This window comes from Opisthorchis viverrini (assembly GCF_000715545.1).
Source record: "Opisthorchis viverrini unplaced genomic scaffold opera_v5_286, whole genome shotgun sequence".
In the NCBI taxonomy this organism is placed as follows: Eukaryota; Metazoa; Platyhelminthes; class Trematoda; order Opisthorchiida; family Opisthorchiidae; genus Opisthorchis; species Opisthorchis viverrini.
The window spans coordinates 55,048-70,534 of record NW_008751933.1 but is presented as its reverse complement, the minus strand read 5'-3'; the positions used below and the strand labels follow the sequence as shown (position 1 = coordinate 70,534).

Genomic DNA, 15,487 nt, shown 5'->3' with positions numbered 1-15,487 from the left:
ACAGAAGAATTCAATATTAATCCGCATGTCGTACAAGCAAAGGTATACGCGCACTGGTATGCAGAATTCTATATGCACCGTTTCAAGGTCAATTACCGTAGGTTGAAAAAGAGTTCGGTTAAGGCCACCACACTCATGCGCAGAGTCTGACCCGATATAAAAGGTTAATAAGGTGTTAAGGTTGTTTCCAACGCAGTTGAATTCCGCCTAGTCCGCTTATGGATGAAGAATCGCCAGGACTGTGACATTAATTGCTTAGACTTTTGCTCCAGTGCTTCTCGACTGACAATAGAATTAATGCTACCAGAATTCAGAATCAACCGCACCGAATGAACATTGTCAAAGTGCAATTCCGCACACATGCGGATAGTGTTTTCGTAGCTGCCAAGTACGGTACTTCAGAAACTACATCAACTAGCGTCTGAACTTTCCTGAACTGTTGTGGACAGTCATTTATAAACGACGAGTTCCGTTTTGGGTGTTTATGCCGAACCAGTGTCTACCACAAGAAACATAACTTCGAATTCGAATTAGGTTTATTCATCAACCGCGCAAAAATCCATCGGGATCAGAACGTTTTATGCTCTTTGTATACAGGCATCGCACGCGCCAACCAAATACTAGAAGCTCCAGTTTTGATGCACTGGCAGTCATAACTCGTATCCGCACACCACGGTGATAAGGTCTATCCGATAAACTAGTGAATTATGTTATCATCTGCCAGTGCTACAGAATCAGAATCCGCCGATGTAGTCGAACGGCCATCACCCGACCGCATTGTCGCGGTGATCCGGCAAACCCAGCCGACCAGCTACCTGTTGGCAAGTCAAACACATCGTGGAACTCAGGTCTATTGAGCCGATGTCAGCTAATGGGGGCTGAAATGGCAGTTGGGGCTCCAAATGAAGGTCAGCGGATGGCGTGAAGCGTTCAACGAAGACGAGGCTATCAAAAAGCGGCCCCGCATTTCACATCGGTGTGGTGACTTATTTATGAGGAAGCTGGAAAAACTTCGTCGAACTTGACTACCCGTGGACTACCTCTCTAAACGTATTTCTAAGCATTATGAAACAGGCAGGAGTGTGCAATGTTTATTCGATCAATTTCGAATATGATGAACAGAGCCAAGTTGCGTAACCATCACGTTAGCCAAATCAAGGGCTCGACTGTACAGGGGGTGGGCAGCAAGTTCGGATGCCCCACCGACAGGAAGAGCGAGTATGTTCAGAAGATTGAGGAATGTGAAGCCTGGTTCGCCAGTGGCGTGTGACGTTGGAGCGGAAGATCCGGTGAAAATGGCGAACACAGCCGGAAAATGGTCCAGTGCTGAGGAACCCGACAGTCTGGGATGCGTAACATCCACGGCCACCGTTATTACTGGTGAGAGGGAATAGGTAAACAAAACAGTTAAAACAACGAACCATTTGTGTGAGTGTGTGCTTGTATACACGGGCAGTGGATTGGGTGAACATAAAACGAGCCTTTGGAGTTTCCCTTCAAATCCGCGAAAAGTACTGATGGAAATGAATTCAACCTTGGCCTGGTTGCAGCTATACGGTGTGTACAATTACGAAATGAACTTCCTTCAGACGCTGTTACAGTACAAAAACAGCAATGGGTCATTTGAGGTTTGTTTCGCCGTGAAAAATAAATACAAATGTGGAGAGCGATTTAATGTTAGAACGTGACAGAGATTTCGACAGGACCATCTAGCTTCAACAGCATTTAGTGCCTAATAGACAGTCAAGCAGGGACCGTGGGATGAAGAGGAATCCAGGGGCGGATTACCTCAAGCAGCTGGCGAACTAACCGTCACTCCATACGACAGAATTAAAAAGCTATAGCTGCCATTGTGTCATGGTGGTCGGACTTCAGGGTAGCAATTGTCCTGTGGGCTATAGTGTTCGGAACTTAGTGCTGGAGTTCAACCAGATCAGAAAGTAGCAGTCCAGTTAAGGTTAGTGAGTCCGCGAACTACAGCAAACTATATGACGAGGTGGCAGGCGGTGATAAAAATCTGGGGACAGTAAAATGTTGCATCCAGATAACCAGCAACCACGGTATCTTCCTCGGGGAAGGACTAGTTAGAAAATTTCACCCTTAAAATATGAACCATTTGCCGTCAAATAATAGATCTTGAAAAAGACGGTTGAAATTCTTTTAAAAGCAAGAGATTCGGTGCCGCTCAAAAGACAGTTGCTGAGCGACCTATCCTTAGGAGTCAGACTTGCACGCTTTACTCTCTGCGCTTTCTACCCCGAACAACTTGTGGGGCGGAATAGTAGGCGTAATAAGCGCTTATTTAAATGCTTCAGTTCCTCGTACTATCAAGGAATGAAGCAAGATTAGTGTTCTGCGTCTTAGATCTATGGATGTGTGGATGCCTGGGAGGAAAGGCATCAAAAACGAACTGATTTCGTTGAAAAAGAATTGAAACACATCGTGCGCAGTGGACACCGACTGGTTGACCAAAGGAAGCTATTAGAGGCTGCCTCTGATTATAATTTCCATTACATGGAAGCAATATACGAAAGCCAAAGTGAACACGCCATCGAATTCGCCGTTACGGATCAGAGGAACCGGAGAGTAATGAATGAACCAAACCACATCAACTCAGCGATCATGGCTGTCGAGAGTAAAAGGTTACAACATTTATCCAAAAAAGGCCATGGGTGAATGAGGAAAACAAATTCTACGATCATATATCATACTTTATCATATTTGCACATACATGTAGACCACCATTAGGAAGGCTGGAACAAGCTAGTGAGTTCCCTTGGATCGGACCGACGAACAATGATGGAGGAATACTGGGGAGGTGTGCAGCACTGAGAGGTGAAATAGCAAACACGTGGTTCAGTGGACAATTAATAGGCTGTGTTCAGTTCAGCTCAACTGAGTTGAGTTCAGTTGTTCCAGCTGCTACAGTTTCGGGCAGCGAAAAATGGAGGTAAGTAAGATATGTAACCAAGCGGGGGCAAGATCAGTTGGTTCGCGTTGCATACTAGGCGGAGGGAACGGAAGAATTGGTAGTTGAGCATTGAGGGCGACAGTTTTGATGCATGAGCGCCATGTCTACCAGTGTCAGTGTCAATAACCAATGAGGATTAATCCAGTAAGATATGTAACCAAGCGGGGGCAAGATCAGTTGGTTCGCGTTGCATACTAGGCGGAGGGAACGGAAGAATTGGTAGTTGAGCATTGAGGGCGACAGTTTTGATGCATGAGCGCCATGTCTACCAGTGTCAGTGTCAATAACCAATGATGGATTAATCCTTTAGTTTCACATCCAACTGAATCTACTGGGTAGTGTTTGCATGTTTCGATGCCAAACCATGGACTGTCCAACTTCGACCTACACCACACTGTACACGGCTGGCATTATGAACTCTGCGAAGCATGCTTCGACATGTCTCAATCAGCGTAACCCATGAGTTGCTCATCCATCGCGGGAGAATTTCTATTTCCAAAAACCATCTGACGTAACTCAGTATTGCTAATCCATCCAGACCCAGCTAGTGCTTCGAAGACATCGATGGTGGAACAGTGAAAGCTTTTGTAATCCCATGCGCGTAGAGGCCACGTTCACGACCCACAGTGCAGAAGGAATCGCACCGCCACGGGGTATACATCGCTCTGGACAGATGAACTGACATGACATGAGCACCATAGATGTCAGAGGTTGACGAAAGCGACTCTGGTCTTGCAGATATGAGAAGTAATCTCTCTTCAGTCGGTCCACTGAAACTGCCCAGCTAAACGAAGTTATCTACAGGCAATGCGCCTACATTTTTTGTAGCTCGGATGGTCTATTTGATCAGGTGGCAGTCGATCTGTTCGCCAAGCTTCGTCGTTGGCATGCAAGCCATAACCAGTTTCGCCCCTTTTGGAGTTATCAGGTAGGCACAGTCCCCCAGTTTCAGTCAACCTTCTGTTCCACTTGAATTGATTGCCAACGGGTGCACTCGAACTGCGGGCCAGATGACCCAAGTGGTTAGAGCGCAAATTTACTGACCGGAAGGTTCGTGGTTCGAATCCAATTTCTGCCTCTCGACTTCCGTCTAGGCCTTGGGCAACTTGGAAGTATCCCAGCCCTCGTTAAACCTTCGGGTGGCATGGCACTCGAACTGGTTGTACCAAAGAATAACACCTCAAAATCATGCTTCCTTGGAAAACGTTCCCACAAAAGACAACGATTTTACTGGCTGTAGCGTTCAAAATCACCGTACAATAAATTGTCAGTCTGCAACATTCGTATTCAGTTCGTTCTGGGAAATGAATTCACAAGTTGAAATACTCACGCACTCAATAAAAGCAACGAGTGATAAAAAAAGTAACCAGCTCTCGGTAAACTTATTGAAATATTTCAGACGTACTGATCCTCAAGAATACACTCAGAAGGATAACCAAGAAACAGGTCAGGTGCCCATACCACATACAAAAGGAAACACGTAAGCTGTAAAGCTGAAGCGGTTTCATCGACAAAGCGGACCCCCAACAGATTATGGTGGAGCAATGGAGAGGAATGGATGTAATATTGAGGCCCATTGCAAATGGTATACTAGACACGTGCAATCCACTTGCAAAACAGACTCTCGATATCAGACCGCAGATGTGAGGATTGAACCGCCCTTCACGTACATTTGCACCAAATATGTGAAAAAATTAGGTACTCCGCTCTTGTCTAAGATTAAAACAACATGTTTCACCCCTCAATTAATTAATTTACGAAAAATGTCGAACACCTGTAAAAGGGTTTCGCGGTATGTACAACCTTATCCCATTTGGTGAAATCCAAATGAGTAATCTGATCTTGCACAACAAATGTCCATTTCAAGTCGCACTGACGTAGCTACCCCTTACTCTGGCGACTAGTTACGGGAAAACAGAAATGGACACTTCAAGCAGGTAGAAAGTTCCAAGCAGCCCTAGCTGAAAATAAACAGCCTTCGAATAACAGAAATACTCGGTTTTAAAAACTGACGCCTGGAAGAACCATTCGGCCATTAGGGATGCAACTCGAAATAAAAAGCGGGGACCTTACGTTTGGATTCCACTTCCAGGCAAACGGCGGAGATGGTGGCACGGAGTGGGAGCCCTGATTGTAACAGCGACAGCGAGATCGCATTCAAAGCGGCGGCGACTGTTTGAGGATGTGAAGCGTCACCGGATAAGATGCAAAGACGACCAGATATCTATAGAGTAGAGAACGTTTGTGAAGAGAATGAGGGAGACGATAAGAAAACAAGCGAGCTGCAACAGATCAGCCATGAGTTAGCATGTTGACAATGTAATTGAACCCTTATCCGTACTTCTGGACAACGCATACGAACGAGGTCACTTGGTGTAAACTGGTCCTCAGGCAAAAATTTGCTATAGTGACATGAACAAATTTTGTGCGCTCTTTTTTGGCACCTTACTTGAGCCCTGGAAATTAAAACTCAAACCTCCTCGTTATTAATAACAGCTGGTATATAACAATTTCCACTCGCTGGAACGGATATCCACTGGCAAAAACCGTTTAGCTGTACTACAGCTTCGGTGCCTAACTGCCGTGCCACCCAAAAGAACCACGATGGCTGGGATACTGCCAAATTGCCCAAGCCTACACAGGGAAAGTCGAGAGACAGAGGTCGGGTTCGACCACGGACCTTCTGGTCAGTAAATCTGCGCTCTAACCACCGAGCTATCTCGCCCCCACTAGCAAGTGGTCACCACCTCTTTCGTTTTCTTAATGCCTTAGAATAGCACTCAGCACTTAACCTTGAATCCTACACCATACAGTGAATGGACCACTCGCTCCCAATCCATACAGTGAATGGACCACTCAACGGCTCCCAATCACACGTCCTTAAACCATGTCTTCCTCATCCACTTAGCTAGCAATCACCTAATCGTCGCTCCGCATTTAAGCTTCCGCCCAGTAAAACAAATCAAGACAAACCCACACTGAATTTCAGAATAATCCGTTTCAAATTGCTGTTTACATCGTCCGCATTTTGCGTTAAATTAGATAACCGGTGGTTGTTGTTCAAACCTTGTTCCCTCCTTCGACCCAAGTTCGGTCGCACAACCAAACCGTTCGGGACGATTTTCGCCAGATTTCGCGCGATTTACTCTTCACGTGTCTGGCTCGTGATATCCACTGTGTGGGAGGTGGGCTTAACCCCAGGGGTGAATGTGCCTTACTAGACTGGATTCCAGTTATTGGAAAACTTCGGTTGACTGGTTCGATCAGGATCAACGCATCACGACACGATAAACTACGCTGATTTATTCTGCCACTATATACTCCAACAAACGGAGATGAGAAAGTTTCCACCAAGATTTGTCACTGTCGCTTCGGCCAGCAAGAAGTACAGGTATCGTGATTTGGGTACGTGATACGAATGTCCGGAGACAGCCTCGCGTTGGCGGTTGATCCGTTAAACAGATAACGGAGAGCGAGTGTTATTTGTTTTCAATCAACACAAACTTTCATCACAAGCGCTCATACCGTGTTACATGGAGGTCACCTACCGAAAACCAGACCTGGACTCAGTCCCGACTTAAATAAGTCAGTTTGTCGGTGGTCAGGCTTCAGTGCTGCAATGATGTTACGAGTAGCACTGGCGAACTCAATTCCTCAAGATTCAATCAAGTCAGGAAGGCCAACGGGAAGCAGCCCGAAGGACAACAAGAAAGCGTACTACAAGGCGTCCTGGAAGCAATCCCCTGAAATAGGACTCTGAAAGCAGAAAACTGTTACCTTCAGGCGAGCAGCGTGTCCGTACTTACGGAAGCGGCGGTGCTACCTTCCCCCGAGAAAGGACGGGTTAGAAAAGATCGGCCCTAAAAACCGAACACTCCGACCGTTAACACCAGTGCATTAGTCAATGCAGTCGAATTTTTTAAACAAGAGTCTGGTTATGCACCGAAGATACGTACTAGGAGTAACCAAATTAGGCCTCACTGCCTGAGCTGTCGGGCCAATCCAGCCTGCTGCTACCAAGCGGGTCAGGTTACTGAGTCACTGGCTTCGGGAACAGTCCCCCCTAATAACTGCTGTCTTGCGGTTCAGACTTATGAGTCAGGGGCTAGGGGGAAGGTCCTCAAACAAAACCCTGCACTACCCCGCTGCCTCGTGGGTCAGAATTTTGAGTCAAAGGCTCATAGTAAAGTACCTTAACCAAGCCATTCTTTACGGCCTGAGCAATCGCGAAGTATCATTTACCCTTGCAGTTCTCTGTTCACTGGCTCTCACACACGGATCCTCCTCACCCGTCGAATGATACACTGCAGTCAACCGATCTACAAGTCCCCTAAACATTGTTCCATGTGCAAACTATCGCCCATGAAAATAATGCGAAATAACCCCATACTAAACTCCAGACATCTGCTATCCACGCTCTCCGTCAAATTGGGCAACAAGTATTTATTTCTGGAACCTTTCTCCCCCTGTCTGTTGATGTACGCTGTGTTTCCGAAACAAGGCCCAATCTCGGTCGTGTATCTCGAACCGTTTAGGGAGGGACGAGATGTTCGACACTCCAATCTTCGGGCATCTGGAGATTATGACGCAATAGCTCGTGATATCTACCGTGTGGGAATTACACTCAACCCGAAGGAAGCGCTTCACTGGAGATCCCAGTAAACAGGTGAACAGTCTGACGACCCTGATGCAGATGATTTTGGGCGAAAATAGAATACCAGTGGAATGGAGCTCCCTACCATCACCGTCTTCAAAAAAGGTTGAAGACTGTTAGTAGAAAGCCATCGTGGCATCAGCTTGGTTGCCGTCGCATCTAAGTTGCACTCCGACATTGTTTTATCCAGGTTAATAGTTTATCGGTTGAGACAGTTCGCATGAATCAAGCTGGTCTTTTATCTGGCGGAGGATGCACCGAACATACGTTGAAGCTAAGACATGTTCTTGAAAAGCGCCACTTCCACAAACGTCTAACAACGGTCCTTTTTCGTGTTCTGAAAATTGATTTTACATCTGTCTATCGTCATAAACTTTGATGGTATCATTACGAAGGCATTGCGTGCGAAGTCCTCTGGGTGCATCCGAGTATACAGTAAGCGTTCGCCTGAGTTTGCCACGTTAAGTGGGGTACGACGAGGCTGCACCCTCTCGAATTTTCTCGACTTTGTCACTGATACGGTGTCAGCGTGATGTCAGTTTGTCTGTAAAGAGCAGATTAAGCACCACAACCGTGTAATCCATACTGCTTTCTGAATCAGAAACGTGGTCTCTAAGCACAGAGGACGTAAGAAGGTTGTCAGTTTTTGGCCATCGATGTCTCCGAAGCATTGTCTGAGTCTGATGGGGACATCGGATTAGTAATGCTTAGGCTAGACGCCGACCTGACATGAGTTCGTCTGCCAAGGGCAGAGTTCACACTGCGGCGGGGCGATCAATACTCCTTTATGGATCAGATATATGGTCTCGAGGCGCACAGGGCACACAAAGATGTCAAATGACTATCGGTATCTCCGAAGCATTGGTCAGGTCTGATGGGGACATCGGATTAGTAATGCTGCGTTAGGCTAGATGGATTTAGGAAAAGGAACTGTCCCCCGATGGACGATTTACTCACGCTGGTTAGGACATGTATTTTGCACGCCAGCGTACCATGTGCCTCGCAGAGCTTTTTCGATCAGCCCTTAACCGAGCGGAAGCGACCGGAGGTGGAGGGTGTATGGCGTGGCAAGGAGTTATGAAAACGATAACCCGTAAACTCAGTGGGGTTGACGACTATCACCTGCCTGGGTGGGAACTCCGGGACTTAACTCACTGATGGTCAACACTGGCACAGATGGGATCAACAAAGCTACGGCGTTCAAGGCGTAGTTGCCCTGTCTCCCGAACTAACCTCCACCAGCTCCAAAGCTTGACTTTATCTCCCCGTTCACTCATTTTCCGGTGCGTGAAACTGCAGCAGGTGGAAACAACATATCTTTGCCACATGGTTTATTAGCAAAAAAATTGATTGACTGATCTGGGCACAGTTGAATTATGTGGTAATTAGCTAAGGCTAGGAAGCTTGCACACAGGATTAGCGTTCGTTTTGGAGTGCACCACTTGAATTTGACTAAGCAATTGAGCAGACACGCATATCAAATAGATTTCCCTCTAGTACAGACCAGCTGATGAAATATCACTCAGTTTACTAACATAATAGCGTACCTATGGTTCAGTCGGCTCAAGTTTCAAAACTCAACGGGTACAATGGTAATAATAAATATCTGGATGGTGGTTGCAAGAAGGCGAAACCAACCCCTTCAGGTCACTTGCACACTCCAAAGAACACCGGATCATATCAAGCAGCAATTCTGATCGATGACCTGACCCGAACAACCTGGTTAATTACTCACTTGGCCTGACAAAGCTTTTGTGTCAAAAGCGAAACGTTGTGCAGCAATAAATCCAGCGACTGCTTATGAAATCCCTTTGAAACGATGACTATCCAATCAGTCCCAAACATTTTCCAATTGAAAGAGTTGAGTGCCTTAAAAATATAGCAGCTGGCCATCACGAAATCAGTTGACAGGGCGGACACATAAATGAAATATCGATGCAAGTCCTCGCTGGTAACAGGACGCCAGTGACGACAGGTCTTCTGATAAGGCCACTCTTAAACACCCAGAATTCGGGCTTTATTAATTTTGCTCAATTTTTAGTTCATAGAGTTTCTTGAGTGCGTAACGGAGAACATGTTCCTTGGAACTATCCGAGAAACGGATGGCAGCATAGGTTGTCAGTATGAGCTTCGGAGTGGCCTGCAGTCAAGAGGTGAACATTATCTAAGTAACTAATGGGTTAATGATGAGTCTGGCTATGTTTGTTCACAAAATGACAGAAATCAGAAAACGCAGCGCAACCCACCGTGTCCAAACCGACTACTAGCCAACAGCTAATTGAGATGCGGGACGTTAAGCATCATTATTACGCTTCGTACGTGAAACAAATACACCCCCCTGGTAGTGTGATATGTAAAAAGAGGCGTCACGGTTTACCGTTAGCATCATAGGCGATTTCGGCTACATTTGAGCTCCCTGCGTTGCAAAAGATAGTAGTAGATGACAGGTATCGTCCGCAGCATCAGAGGTACGGTTGGTTGATAAGCGAATGAAAACTACATACAACGGGCGAGTGATATTTCAACAAAGTAGTCAATATGAAAATGGACAAGTCAGAGACACAGAAACGGATACTGATAGAAATTAAGAGTCAACTAAACGCCAATTATAGCACCAATGTTAGCCGTCGAGGGCGATGCAACGACTAAGTTTGATTGTTGTGACCAGATCCTGGATTCTAGGTTTTGAAATGCTGCAAACGCCTGTCGACAGCACAAACAATTGATGCGAAGCAGCACAATTAGGCGGTGTGTGGTCAATTCCCCGGGGTGACTGACTGATAAATGCCTACAGCAGGGAGTCGCAGAAGAGTTATCATTAGGTGACTCACAAAGAGCGTTGATATAGTACCGAAAAGAGACAGCACGATTTTGCTTGTCTGCCCAGATGTATGCAGCGAACAGTGTGACCGGCTGGTGGAAAAAACTTACGTGAAACGCAAGTGTATAGGGTTGATGAGGATAAACTTCTCTGCTGGAAGCTGATTGGTGTTTCATTCCCAAATCCGTTTGTTTGTCCTTTTATCGCCGGGTACGTACTATGACTTACCCCCTTGGAATACCCAAAAAATAGATTCACTTGGGAACAGAGTAGTCCGTCTGTATGGTCGGACAACGCCTCTCAGTGATAAGACCATCCAGCTTAAGTAATCAGAACACACTGAGCACAAGACTACCGTGTGCACCGCACGATAACTTGTTGGCCGAGGGTTTCTAATAGTTGACGCTTCCCATAGAGGAAAATTCGCAAGCCAACAGATATTCCTGCTGTTTTTACCGACTTTATAAGATATGGCTGATGTACTGTCAATTTGGATAAAGCCAGGTGTCGACTTACTTTGGACCNATGTCGCAAGCCAACAGATATTCCTTCTGTTTTTACCGACTTTATAAGATATGGCTGATGTACTGTCAATTTGGATAAAGCCAGGTGTCGACTTACTTTGGACCGTGGGAATGCTTTGACGTCCACAAGACGTTCGACGATTGGAGTTAAGAAGGCCTCCAGTTCCGTCTCTTTTAGCGTGTGTTGTCCGACGGAAGGAAGAACCAAAATATCCACACGGGCACGATGCGTAAGCTCATCTTGTGACTTCACCTCATCCGGGCCATAAACAGAAAAGGTAACTTGATGCCCTGAATAGTCCCAAACCGTTGATCCTATTGCATTGCAGTCAGAATTCAGCTCCACGTACAAATCCACCGGTCTATCCGATGACATGATCCTAGAAGGGACGCGTCTCCTGGTTTCTGAAATCTGGTTGGTTATATGGAGTCCAACGAAAAGTGTTGTGCTGTTAGGTAGACAACCTACCAAGCACCGTTAAGATAAGCAACAGTGGCCGTGAGCAGGATACAGCTGGAACGGAACGAATGGGCAATCCAATCACAAGATATCCAAAACTCGATGAGGTACGATGCCTTCCTTCAGTAAGATAGAGAAACTGGAATGCTCACATCAATGTAATACATTAATTAGATACAGTGACGAATACGATAAAAGACTCCACTCTGACAGCCTTACTCACTGTGGCGCCAAAAAGCTTCGGCGCGCCGGTGGCATTCCGCATGAAATGGCGGGTAATGATCATCATCACCACTGAAAAACACCGGATGAGAACACTGCCATGCAATCATGTCAATGTATTTTAACGAAACGTTATAATAAAAAAGGAAGCAATGAAACAGGGATGGGGAGCTCATCACCATTGTCAGCTGTAAGAATCGCGAACTTGTCGTGCAGTGGTTGTAACTGCCACAGTCTCGTTCACCGATGATTTGGGGAGGTGGAGTAGGTAGCTTCGCATCGGAGGCGGGAGCTGATTAATTGGTGCGTAAATGCAGCACAGTCAGTGGACTGTTACGTGAAGGAGTTGGGAAGGAAGCTATGCACTGAAGGTAAGAGCTTGGATGCACGAGGGCCATTGAGGGCGCGACTGAGCCATGTCGAATTATGTCTATAACCATTGATGTGGTCCGTCTCCGCGTCCCCATCCAGGAAGACGCCAATGGCCAGCACAGCTGAGTATCTGGTAATGACCTCTACACTTCGCTGCCAAGTCATTGTTTGACCGCCTCTGACTTGTTTCCACTCTTCGCCTGATTGTGCGAAAAGAACCCTTCGAGGAAGTCGGTCAACTGGCACACGCAGTACATGGCCAAGCCAGCGCAACCGATGCTGCGTGATCAGTTCATCCATCGAGGGCGAGTTGTTTCTTCCAAATACCATTCGAAGTACGCTAGAATTGCTTATCCGGTATCCTACCCGATTCAGGAAACGCTCCGAAGACATTGGCGGTCAAACACTGAAAGTCTTTTGACGTCCTCGGTGGGCAGCGGCCAGGTTTCTGATCCGTACAGCAATATCGAGCGCACCTCGGCGTTGTAAACTCGACCCTTGAGGGATAAGCTGATGTCACGCTTACGCCACAGGTGACGTAGGTTTGCAAAAGCTGCTCTGACCTTCCCAATATCCTCCTTCACGGGACCACCGGGACTGATATAGCTGCCCAAGTAAACGAATTCGCCTACTACTTTAATCGGTTCATCCGAGAGCATGAGACTAGGGTTCGAGCCCACCCAGTCTTGCAGTAGCACTTTGCAGGTGTGAAGCGCGTGCCAAACCGTGAGGCGGAATTATTTAGATTGCTTAATACTGTTTGAATTACCACGGGGTCAGATGCCAAAAGAGTTATGTCGTCTGCGTACTCGATATCTGTGAGGAGACACCCCGGGAGCGTTTCGATCGGACAGGCATTAGAGGTTGATGGTGAGTCTTCCATAATCGTATCAATGTCGAAGCTCAAGAGGAAACGTGAAAGAGGACAACCCTGTCTGACACCCCTTGATGTGGTGACCTCAAAAGAGAGCTTCTCGCAGACCCTCAAACGGCCGCGGGAGTTGGTGAACAGCCCCATATGGAATGTCAAGATTTTATGGGGGGGTACCTTTGCTCCATAGAGACTACCATTGTGCCTGACAGTCCAGAGAGCTTTCGCATCAGGAAACAACCATTGTTGGGTGCTGGAAGCAGTGTCGCTGGTCCAGAATCTGTCGGAATGTGAACAAATGGTTAAAGCATCCTCTTGCAGGAGGGAAACCAGCTTAGTTCTCACTGATTTCTCTCCCCGTGTTCAGTTAACAATCGAAGGACAAGAACAGAGAGCGCCTTCGATGCAACAGCTTACGAGCTAATACCACGGTGGTTTTCATACAGCGTCCGCGTACCCTATTCGAAGATATAAATATCCGTCGACATGCACCTCCGTTTCGTTCCAGATAGCACCAATATGCATTGTCAGAAGGATCACCAGGGATTACACGCCTTCCTTGAAGAGTGATTGGATATAGACCGTACGATCCTGGTGCCTTACCAGGTGTTAGTACTGACAGTTCGTACTTTATTTCTTCTTCAAAAGGGTGTTTAAAGTTTACATTCCATTGGCCCATATGCAATTTCTCCATAGACTGTGTTGCAGAAGGCAAGTGAAACTGTTCTTCGAAGTGTTTGGCCCATCCTTCCAGTCGAAGATTTTGCGAGTGAATTAATAATTCGCCTTTTTGACTCATCGTTCCACTGACCGCTGCCTTCCTAGAGCCAGTCGATCGTATCGCTTGGTACAGAGTACTGCTGTCTCCGGCAGCAAAAGCCTTCTTCATCTCCCGAGCTTTCGATGTTCACCAGAGCTATTGGTCTTTTCTTAGGGTCTTCAGTATTTGACGCTTGAGGGATTTGCGTGCGCCGTCATACTCGTTGCCTGTGGGTATGGATTTCCCGGCATCTATCATGGATAGTGATCTCGTCGACATCCTCGCGAATTATCAAGCAGCATGCCAATCCAATATCTTCGAGGAACTACCGTAGCTCAACAGTATCTATCTGAGCGAGTCGAACAACTCTCCACAGTGAGCCAATACCTTGGTGACTCAGCATGTGGATGAATCATGGCAAAATGTGAAAGGAGCTGTCTTAGCGGCATTCAGTGCTGTCTGTCAGACCTCTCCGATTCGACCACAAGACCACTGGATGTCGAAGAGATCACTATCCATGATGGATGCCGGGAAATCCATACCCACAGGCAACGAGTGTGACGGCGTACGCAAGTCCCTCAAACGTCACATACTGAAGACTCAAGAAAAGACCAATAGCTCTGGTGAACATCGAAAGCTCGGGAGATGAAGAAGGCTTTTGTTGCCAGAGACAGCTGTGCTCTATACCAAGAGATACGATCGACTGGCTCTAGGTGTGATGACGGTATTTTCCTCAGCATAGTTCTCGGTCTGATCCTCCCAAGCTAGCGTTCACGTCAAAGCCACCACCAAAGGTGCACAAGGTCTATTAACGCCCAAAACGAAATCAAGAACAGTTGTACAGCGCTTCGTATATATAGCGTAGGCGATTATAATTTTCTGGAATTTCTGACGCGTTCTGGATGCGCCATTGGCAACCGGCATTTGGCCAATACTGGGTCATGATTGGCAGTTGGGTCCAGATGGTTGACCAATCAGATCTCGCCTTGATGCCGGACCGGCAAGCATCCCGAATTCTAGGCCAACCTCGAGCGGGCCAGGCTTTTTGGCCGTAGCAGCGCCTAAAGACGTGCGGTTAGTAGGACCCGCGTGGATTCCTGCCTAACACCTCCCGCTTGAAGTTTGTTGACGTAGTTTCGAAGCCGGGGGTTCACATGCAGTGGCCTCACTGGCTTGCGGATCCTATCTGTCCAGCGTCGCGGTTGTAATCCGTGCTCAAGCTGGGCCTCTGGCGAAGCGACTGATTGACTTTCTGGGATGGTGCCGAGATCAAAAGTGTCCAGAAGCTTTTCTAGACTCATATCACTCGGTCCTGTGGGCAGGATCGGCGCATCTGTGGGCCGGATTTGGTTCGCGTGCGTACTCACTTGGCTGGACAAACCTGAATCTCGTAGAGCACTTTGCAGCGCCGACGGGGGATGAGTTCTGGGCTCCATGTAGGGCGTCTGCCGCTGTAGTCACGAACCAACACATTTTGGCCTTCGCTGAATGCGCGTGCAGTTGCTCCATGTTGCCGGTTGAACTGTTCCTCCATTCTGGTGTTGCGGTGACCAGTCTGCTTGTTTGGGGCCCGATAGTGTCATGCGGTGTTTGGAGCCCCCTTCAGAGCAGTGCTTTTGCTGGTGATACTCCATCAGGTGAGTTGGGGTTTGGCGTCGCTCGATACGCTAGCAGGAACCTTTGTAAAATCTCTTCCGTTCGTCCCTCACACCTGGAATGATGAAGTGCCCGTTTGAGAGTGTCAACAAAGCGTTCCGCTTGGCCGTTCGAATGTGGATGAAACGGCGGCGAGCGTATATGCGTTATGCCATACTCCCGACAAAAGTGTGCGA

General features: G+C 47.2%; 1 protein-coding gene across 1 annotated transcript in view; it reads right to left on the bottom strand.

The window, feature by feature from the left end:
• Positions 1-1,099: 1,099 nt before the first annotated feature.
• Positions 1,100-15,487, bottom strand: part of T265_14833 (hypothetical protein) — a gene marked incomplete at both ends in the record, with an annotated part of 29,299 nt that continues 14,911 nt past the window's right edge. The window contains 4 exons of the mRNA XM_009175489.1: positions 1,100-1,326; positions 5,045-5,195; positions 11,068-11,350; positions 15,023-15,190. Coding sequence (XP_009173753.1) covers positions 1,100-1,326; positions 5,045-5,195; positions 11,068-11,350; positions 15,023-15,190 — 829 coding nt within the window. The remainder of the gene's footprint in view (positions 1,327-5,044; positions 5,196-11,067; positions 11,351-15,022; positions 15,191-15,487) is intronic.